The 10391-nt window shown below is 43.7% G+C and overlaps 2 protein-coding genes across 2 annotated transcripts in view; one reads left to right on the top strand and one right to left on the bottom strand.

Annotated features, from left to right (window-relative positions):
• T265_13030 (hypothetical protein) overlaps positions 1-10391 on the top strand; it is a gene marked incomplete at both ends in the record, with an annotated part of 83451 nt that overhangs the window by 48647 nt on the left and 24413 nt on the right. Inside the window, one exon of the mRNA XM_009166822.1 lies at positions 7942-8139. Coding sequence (XP_009165086.1) covers positions 7942-8139 — 198 coding nt within the window. The remainder of the gene's footprint in view (positions 1-7941; positions 8140-10391) is intronic.
• Positions 4809-5027, bottom strand: T265_02527 (hypothetical protein; the record flags this gene model as incomplete). The annotated part of the gene is made up of 1 exon (XM_009166790.1): positions 4809-5027. One exon carries the CDS (start codon positions 5025-5027, stop codon positions 4809-4811), a length of 219 nt encoding a protein of 72 aa, XP_009165054.1.

The following is a 10391-nucleotide window of genomic DNA, read 5'->3' on the forward strand; positions in this document are numbered from 1 at the left end:
ACACACACCATCATTTTTGATAAGATCGCATCAAATGTCTAGTTGTCTACCCCATATTATCACCCACTGTCGTCGAACCTTTGTTTTTTTCAAATCGAGTAGTGTGTGAAAATTATCAGCCAACGCATTTATGATTTTACACGACAAAATTGCATGATGCTTCGAATTCCGTAAAGCAAAAAATCCAGTGAAAACCTTTTTACTTCGACACTTCTGAGAGCACGGCAAACCAACTATTTGTTGCTAAATCTCCCGAAAAAACTTTCGCTTTATCTGCCATAGACCCAGTAATTTATGACTATCGTTCACTGTTCCGGTTCACCTCACAATTCCCACGGGTTGCCCAATCGGTGGGACTTTGTTTTGCTTCCAGTATTCCGGGTGATTCATGCGGATGACGCACCGCTGTTGCGCGGGTCGAAGTTGCAAAGAGACGGATAATAAAACATACGGAACCAGAAGGGAACAGTTTTGCCAAAACAGTTCTCACAGTTCCGGAGTCTGGTAAGCCGGTGAAGCAAGCATGCGCTTGCCAGAAAAGCTCTGCGTCATTTTGCATATTGACGACGGCGCCTGAGACTGTGTGGAAAGCCCCGGATCAGTAATGGAAACTGGACAGAAACTTTCGTTCCTCAAAAAAGCTAAATTGTGGCCTTGTCGCTCGAAATAGTTTAAAGATAGTCTGTTGTAGATTTATAGATGAATGCATTCACTGATTCCACGGATTTCGAATAACAAAATTGGGGTATGAACTACTAATACAACACCAAATATCTCGTTTCTAAATGAACTCTATCCACACAACCATCTGATTTTGTACGGGCTATTGGAATCACCTGAGTTTATACTCACTTCTGTTAATTGAATCAGCTCAGGTAAACAAGTTGTGTTGAAATCTCGGAGGATAGCTCAGCCCTCGTATCTGCGTCAAGTTTGCGAGTTGATGCGATTGGCTTGTGTGGATCGTACTTTTCCCCACAAAAAGTCACTTAGAATCAACTTTGTAACAATCCAGGTGGAAGGAGGTTGCTGGGGCTTTGTAGGATAGCTTTTTAAACTACAGTCGATTAAACTTCACTCGCCAATCAATTAGAGAATGCTTTGAAACTGACTAAGAATTCATCGTTTCGGAAGCTCTTGTAAAAATATGGTTTATCAGGCCCTTCATGTGTTTGATAACGCAGGAATCCATACCGATTTAACCTGAACTTCCATTCGTAGCTACAAGTTGTAGCAAATCTATTTAATGAATGTTGCGGCGTCGGCGAATGTGACTTGGTCAGCGCCTTCATACGTTCATCTCAGGAAATTACTATCGTTGACCGCTTGTAACACATTGTCCTGATTCCCTTTCATTTCACAAATTTTTGTGTTGTGACATCATGTTCTAACCGCTAAATCGAATCCCCGACAGCGTCCTAAAGCACCACAGGTTGTATATCATACATTTTGTTTCCCCCTTCCCCACGGTAATTGTGTTGTCGATAGGGCTTGGGCATTTTTAGCGTGGGTCGTGAACGTGGATCTTAAGACTTCGGTGGTCGGATCATTCCTAAACCTACAGTCATGCATGCCTTATTGGTTGACATTAGAATATTTACTCGTTCTCCACCCTTCACTCTCAATATCCCCTCCCCACAATTAGCAATAACTCGTTGGTGCACCAATGCATGCACTAGTTCTTCGCGTGCTAACACCTTACCCGTCCAGTCAGGTGAGCCGGTTCGCTCTGTCCTATCGCATGCACTGATAGCGAAAGCGGATATATTGCTCTTCTCGTTGTACCGTGTTGCTCGCAAATTCGTCTCACGTGTTTGTATACGTCACTTCCACCTAATCACAAATCAGGACAATCATAGTAATGAGAGGGTGTATTTGCATGACCTTCCACGAGGACTGTTATTGTTTGGTGTGAAAATTTGGCAACCTGTTTGTAACTGGAAATACGATTATTCGTCCCTTTTTACAAATCTTAACTAGGCTCCCCGTGATCTAATAGGGGATTCAGATTTCAAACTGAAATAGATCCCGAATACGCGCCTGGAGGGCAATGGGCTGGACGCTCGTTCTGCGCTACACAAATACGTATGGTCACATAATCTATGGACGGGACTGGTCTATTCCCATACATTTTCAACTGAAGTAGCCACACAATGCACCGTCCCTTAAGGAAAACTCACATTGAAGGCGTTTTGTGACCTCTGTTATTGATAGCCTATGTCCGTTATTAGTAGCCTATGTCCGGAAATTGGTAGCATACCGTTTTGCGTTGGTGGTATTTTTGTGGAGTACTCTCCGTTTGAAAAAGCATTGTGATCCTCAAACAATGTCTTCACGGGCTGAGTCAAGATCTCTCTCTCAGAGAGATCACCACATTACCGCCAGAAGAATGTGGAGTTCGTTCTCATCAATCGGACCTTAATGACTTTAAAAAGCTTGCAACCCCTACTTCCAATGGTATGTTTCTCTCATCAGGTGCCGCCTTTCTGTAAAGCGTATCTTCTCACAAAATCCACTGCTATATGATTGGTACTGATAGACTCGAATGAAACTCAGTCCATTCTTCACGCCATAATCCTGGGAAGACATACAACCCATGTTTACTTGCGGAGCAAGCAGTGACATTTACGGCCTACCTTGCAGCCCTTAACTCCTGTACAGACGAAGCCAAACACATATTCACTCATCCAAAGACAGATTAAGTGCCAGAGGTCACTTGTTCGGGAATCGGTCCAAAGGAATGACCCGTGACTTCTGTTCTTCCAGTTTTACTTTTGATTCTAATGTCATTTCCAAAACTCTTGCGATAGAAATTTGGGGTATCTTTGCCCGACTTTTCGCAACCAACTATTATCCTCCATATCTCGTCATCAACACATTTTCCCCTGTCTTCACTTGCTGTTCTGCGTCAGATGTCTCTATCTTCAAATCATCTAATCCTGGCAGAATTCCCATATTTAAGTTCTTCAGGTGTTTCCTGTCGTCCGGAAAGACTTCGTAGCACGACTTCCCACTGACTATAATACCCATTTTCCTTATGTCACTACTCCTTTCCTCCAAAGCATCTCTTTGAAAAACTGTTTATGGACAACCAATAGAGTCCAACTGTTCTGGGCGGTCGCTGTGCTCACTATGGTTGTTCCGCAACGGCTCTATCCCTCCCACCCCTGAGTTACTGATTCTGAGAGGGTCTCCTTACTCTGTAGTCCATTTGCGTATGCAACGGAAACACGATCGGAGGCATTCACAATGTGTTAATGAATTATCCAGCTAGTTGATTTCCGATGAAGAGAGTGATATTCGAAATGAACGAGGCTCAGTAAGGATCTGCACAGAGGCGTGGAAACAGAGTTCCTAGTAGTGCGAATGCACGGGATTAGTCTGCTAGGTGAACACGGTTTGTGCTAGAGGTTTTGTTTTGGTGCATTGTAAGTTGTGTTCTTTTCATCCCACATAGTGATCATTTCATGAACTCGATTCCCTTCTGTAACATTTTCTATGGCATACACTGGTCTGAAAGGCACCACCGATAAGTGTAACTGCGAACAATAAGCGACACTATTTGGTTCGGTCTGATGGACCGACTGTGAGCATGGACATCATGGGCTTTTGATGTGCATCAATTGATGCAATTCGTCCTTTTATTGTTGTCGTTCGAAATTCCCTGGATCGATTAAGATCCTACTTGCGCGCATTATGTGCATTATATTCGTGTTCCGAACGTATGCATGGGACTTTTCCGATTCACTGAATTCGGGTTTGTCTTTCCGAACGCTGTTCTCTTGTGTTATTTTAGGTCCCATCTGCATGTCACTGTCAAATGCATTGTCCGAGTGGGATCAGTCACTTTTTTCGACTCTGTTAACAGAGATGAGTTCTATTTCATATTAGATAATGTTCCATTTCTAGACAAAGCCATCAGGTGTCACACTGTTCGGAATCTGTTAATTAAGCACTAAAATCTGCCATCTCATTCCGCTCGCTGATCTTGTGAATGTGTCGATTGTGATCTGCCGAGAATCAGCTTTCTTTCATCAGTATGATTCGGCTTACTAGCATAAGTATCGCTTACTTGTCGTCCATGTGGATATGTGACATGTGCAATTTTAATGTAATTTTTGACAGCATTTGACTGGACTTCCTCAGTAAGTTCTTCAGTACCACGATACTGTTTGCTTTCCAGAATTGTTGGTGGAAGCAGAAGGTATGCTCTGCTGTCGGCGCAACCATGGCATTTTCAAATGCTGCACTACCAGAAAGTTTCTTCGGCCACTATCTTTCACAAGTTATCCATGACCGGTGACATTAGACTATCCAGGTGCCTCTAGAGCCAAGTTTCTTACACCCATACTTGGAATGGTGACATCGCTTGTTATGTTGATAGCACAAGTTGTTTCAACTTGCTTACACAACCAGTTTCATATACCTGAATTGGGGTGCCGTCTGACAGTCATATCGTCCGCGAACAGTTGTATTTGTATCTTCGGATCCTCGTCTCTACGAAATTGAATTCGTGTCGATTGAATGAAGTAATGCAGCCGTTTTCAAACTGGAAAATCCGTTTCTATGATCCCGGTAATGTCTGAAGTTTGATTGACGTAGCTTTCTTGTTCTTTCGTCTGACGTGACCCACTGCTCGTCGGATTCCGTTAGTTAGGGTCATTGTCCTCTTCCGTCTAACAGCACGCTTTCTTCCGGAATTCGGTCCAGTTGGCTGCGACTACCAGAGTGTGAAGACGCGTGTGCGCTATTTGTTGGTTCGTTTGTTTACATCGTCCTGTGACGTGTTACTTCTGTCCTGTCCTGACTCACACACGATGCATACCCAGAATGAGAAAAGCGTACAGATACACACACGTATTTGTCCAAGTTACATTCCAAACCGATGTTGCCGAAAATTGGGTTGCTGTAGCCTGATTAGCACCACCATCGCCACCACCATCATGTCTGGTGGCCAAATGTGGTCGCATTTCCTCGAGGTCATGTTGCTCGGTTTGTTTATTGGAGACAGCAGCCAACTCGCCCATCTCTTTTCGTAGTTTGCAATAGATTGAGTCTCATGTTATCTTGTTTACCACGTCGGCCAACTGACTTTTCTCTGGATGAGAGCATAAGGGGCTCTCCGGTTATCAATAATTCTTTTGCTAGGGTGTATACGTACCTGATTTAGGTAATGTATGTAGTTGGGTTGGAAAAATGGGTTGGAAAATTTCTGATTACCAGCATTCCAAATTAAATCATGGAGCTTGAGTTAGGTCACTGGTTAAAGTGCGAACTTACTGACCGGAAAGCCAGTGGTTCGAAACCAACCCTGGGATCTTAACTACCCTTTTCTAGGCTTAAGCGACCTGGCGATTTCTCAACCAGCGGTGCATGGCAGCTCGGCGCCATAAGGGTTTCACAGCTGAGTGATTATTTCCGACCATTACTTAATCCATGGCACCCTTCCTTATTCTGCATGCAATGCGTGAACAGTTAAACCAGAGCAAGTTAGGAAACACACATTAGTTTATGCATTGGTACAAACGTGCTTCAACAATATGCACCGAGAGAATACGTCTGTAGCAAGGATTGTGTAGAGAGTCTGGGTTAGTTTGCGATCCGTCTGAAAGGTTGCCGTCACCCACACCCCTAAGAGCCTCAATTTGGCGACTGGGACAAAAATAGCTTCTGGGAATGTTGCGTATGCTTCAGAATACGATTTCGAGTGAACGTCGCTCGGGTATTTATTTTCACACTCAAATATCTTGTTACGGATGTCAGATAACGGATCAGTGGCTAAATGATTACACTATATGGTTAGTAATTACATGTGAATGCAGCTGATATTTTGTTAGTTGTCGACTACTCTTCGTCCCAAAGGGACAGTGCACATGTGGCGACTTCCCTGGACAAACAGGCTTCGTTATCAACACTGGCTTCTGTGAACATGTCCGTACAAGATTCATCGATTGTAGCAAGCGCTGTATGATGTTGCAACAACGACTGTCTGGATGGTATGCTGATGGTAAGACGGAGTGGCTTGCCTTTTGCTTACGAATAGTAAATGCCCCTTATCATCCCCCTTCTACTCAGTTTCGTTTTACCGACATTCATATCCGAGAAAAATTGATCTACATGGAATTTATGAGTTTTTACCTATTTTCAACACCTTGTTGGGGCAGTAACTCTTATCGTTTCTCTGGTCAGCTTCTTGCTGAAAGGCACCTACCTTTGCTCTATTTGGTGGGTGGGCGATATTTTTTCCACTGCCACTCAGCCGTAGTCAGTAAACCGAGACGTTGTTTCCGGGCGTCGACGTTTATGCTTAGTTGCCATCAGGAAACGCCAAATGGTTTATTCAGTAAGCATTGTAATAAATTACGGGAAAGATTTTTCAGAGCTCCTAATAGCTACCATATTTTTACATGGTATTTTCTGCAACTGTATGTTGTTAACAGTGGGTCGACTCAACGAGTTCCTGAGTATACATACACTATTACGAAAATACTTTAGATACTGGTTTTATGAAGCAGATGGTCGTATCCAGAAAGATTTTGTATGATGCAACACGCTTCTTGTCTGTTTTAATTTAGGAAGTTTGTCATCGTTTTAATTTACTTTGAACAACCGCCTGTTTTTTGGTTGACAATGGATGGAAAGGTGATGATCCAACTAACGACGTCAACCACTGGGAGAAATTATTCGGTGAGTGGAGTCTGAGGCGTAAACCGTCGTGCTGGATGTGGTACACTGAGCCTACTCTGAGGATGCTTTCATGGACCTCCAACAGATCCTTTAACCAAAAGGTTCAGTTAAGCTTCATCAGGAAATGCGGTACAACTCAGCTAAGTTGCAGCTGCATCCTTCTCCAATGAACAGGATTGAGCAGGATTCTGTTCGTTAATCTAGTTCATTAATAATGTGGTATTTATTATGAATACCTTACCGTTGGTTGAGATCCATCTTTGTTTTGGGAACTCCTGCTAAACTAAACTTTTTACTAGCGAATATACACTCATTTGCAAATGAGTGTTTTATTCGCTAATTCCGTGCAGTTTGGTTTCAAGTAGAACATGAGGTTGACGAAAACCCGGGGACTGTGCCCACCTGATGAGCATTAAAAAGGGCGAAACCGGTCATGGGCTGTCGATGGATTTTCAGCAACATTATGAGTAGTACATTATTTATTTATTCCTACTACGCCCACCATTGCATGCTGCACAATGAAACTCCGCCGCAGCGTGCCTCACTTAGCGGAGCATCATCAAATCATCATCGATAGCATGACATCAGTGTTCAACACCGATGCGGAGCACCCCTTCCCTTTTGCCGGAATAAGTTTAGGACATTTGGATGACAACAGCCTGGTCAAATCGGACCTCATATAATCAAACTAACTGATCAATCTATAAAATTTAACATTGGGTGTCGACTTTGTAATTTTATGCATATTCCTGGAAGAGCGCCGGGTCACATCACTGCGTACAACTCTCAAACTACCCGAAATGCCGCTTTTAGTCGGTTCCGTGTCTTCAAATTGGTGACTGCTCTGTATGTACGCAGAGCGAACGAATGAAAACCTTATCGGTTTGTTCTTCAATTGATTGAGTAAAATCAGGCCACTCTCAGAAATGTCCCTTTTGATCTTAAAGTTTTTACTCTTCTCATCTACCCACAACCAAAAGTCCTGTTTTGAGCCCAAATTTACGTGTAGACCCTCCGTTGTTTGTCCGGAGTAAAGTCATGAATTCTCCCTTTATACTCTTATAACTCTTACTTTTCTCACTTCATCCCACCTTTTTGTTTGCATTCTTCCATGAGTATGGACTAGCTTATATCTTCTCTACACAATCTGTGATTTTCGTATCTGCTTTGGATTCTTCCTCCTGTTTGTATGGTGCTGCTCTTCCAATAATCTTGCTCGCACATTACATAGTTGATTTCCCGTGTTCCTAACAGCAACATCTTCTGGTCATCCAATCAAACCTGGCTACACTGGTGGTCGTTTGTCAGAAGACCAGAAAACCGCAAGTCTTCCCACTTCATCGCTGGTACTTCTCAATTCTCAGCGGCTGAATTCGACGGATAGCGGTTGGCAGTTGCGCACAATCAACGGCCACGATCAGTCATCACAGCAACCCACCCGGCGTATTCTGTGTGAGTTCCCCATGGCCTTATTTGTCTACATGCTTTTTTCATCTCGTCCCTTTCGATAAGTGGTTACTAACAAGATAGAAGACTTCTTCACCGACGAATATTAGACTTATTCGTTTACCTGGAGAATGTTTGCTCAGGTTTATGCCTGCACTGCGGTTTGATGCTGCACAGAGGTCATTTCAGTAGGTAGTTTCTTTCAGAATGCGCCTTTCGATGACCATTTTTGGAAAATTGGGGCAGATAAGTGAGAGCTAATCGCCGAGCTGATCGACCACTCATGGCCAAACGGTTCAATTTTCAGCCACCACCTGAAAAACCGTGGTTTCGAAATTCCGAGTTTCGTGAGATGCGCGCTACCGATGATTCTCAGTAAGGATGAAACAGCTGTACAGTGCTTCTCGGCTCTTCATCAAAGATAGGCTTTACAGACAAGATGATATTTCTATTGAAATCTCTACCGAACAACAATATGTCGCTCGGTTGCAGTTTCTGCCACCATAGTAGCTATTTGTAATCGAACAGTGACATCATTCCCAAAGTAGAGTTCTGCCTAGGAATGGTGTCGAAGTAGTGGTAGCTCTGGTACGTTTAGTGGTTGTTGTTTACGCCTCCATTGATCTGATCCCAAGGAGCCGTGCGATGGTGATAGCTGCTCATCTGGTGAGGAAACTTCTACGAACTAATTAATAAGCTCGGCGAACTGGTCAACAACCCCCTGATGATGGTTCGTGATTTCGGCGGTAACCATTGAGTTGCTAATGACGGGCAAACAAGTGCGCAGAAGTTAGCCCTGATACAAAAGAACACAGTCTATGAGTACTCTAAAACTTAGCAGGTACTGTTGTCGCTTTAGCCGAAGCCTTGTTGATAGGTGAGGATGAGCTGTCATTCTTCCACCTCAATGCACTGTTGGCTTGGAATCCAAGGCGTCATTCCAAGGTGTGCGAATTTATTGACTCCAAAAAAAACGGTGAGATGTGGCAATTAGACACAAGCTAGCCACTTTGTGATCCGCCACTAAGGCACCATCCGTCAAATTACCGATGGTAGGGTTGGTTGGCTTGCGTGGGTGGAAACAATATGAATCCAAGGCGTCATTCCAAGGTGTACGAATTTATTGACTCCAAAAAAACGGTGAGATGTGGCAATTAGACATGTTGGCTTGGAATCCAAGGCGTCATTCCAAGGTGTGCGAATTTATTGACTCCAAAAAAAACGGTGAGATGTGGCAATTAGACAAGCTAGCCACTTTGTGATCCGCCACTAAGGCACCATCCGTCAAATTTCAGATGGTAGGGTTACACAACCCTTAGAGATATCGATAGGTTTCTGATAGTATGTGTTTTTGGACTCTGACTGATGCTGCAGTTCTCCGAACCGCTGATGAAATTAGATCCCAGCACTGAACAGACCTTGCCAGATGCGATTCGATACGGACGGAACTGCGTGATGGGCTGGATTACGGTACCCGAAAAGCACCACGGACGACTACTGTGGGTAATTTCCACATAACCCCACCTAGCGAGCTTCGTCGGTTTCAGTAGTATTTTTGTGTCTTAGTTAACCTCTTCCTATTGCTATAACCGTTTGTTGCGAAATCGTTGTCCAAACAAGAACCCACATACACAAACTTTCACAATGTTTCAGGTGCAACCCTGGTGTGGCAAATTTCCCAGTATCGTGCACATTTTCATAGATCTCAACGAGTTCGTTGTGAATAGATACCAACGTTGTTGTAGAAAACCATAAGACACGTCACCGACAACCAGCAGATTGCGCCCCTTTCGATCGTCTGTGGGGATTTTGGTGCTGCATACCGTAAACAGGCGCAGTTTGATCGCTCTCTTTGATTATCGGATAATTCCTTAAGCTTAATGTTCTTTCTTTCAATTGCTCACGTCATATGAGCTCTCTCGAAAGGCTTTGTTGAGCATCGCCATGACAGCTTCTACTGTCGGAAACCGACCAGTTCACTTTTTCATGGTATTGCTGCTGAAAACGCTTTGACAACCCACTACCGGTTCCGCCCCTTTTGGGGCTCATCAGGTGGGCCGAGTCCCCTAGTTTTCTTCAACCTTATTTTCTACCTGTGCTCAGGTTGGGCAGATTTCGACAAACACTAGCATTTGCTTACGAATTTGGTTTTGACAGTTGTATCCAGCTGAACCTGCTTCAGCTGAATGTGCTGCATCAGGCCTGTTACGTTCAGGCAATAACTTATTACGGCCCGATGCAGCACATTCAGTTGAAGA

Source organism: Opisthorchis viverrini (genome assembly GCF_000715545.1).
Source record: "Opisthorchis viverrini unplaced genomic scaffold opera_v5_32, whole genome shotgun sequence".
NCBI classification, from domain to species: Eukaryota; Metazoa; Platyhelminthes; class Trematoda; order Opisthorchiida; family Opisthorchiidae; genus Opisthorchis; species Opisthorchis viverrini.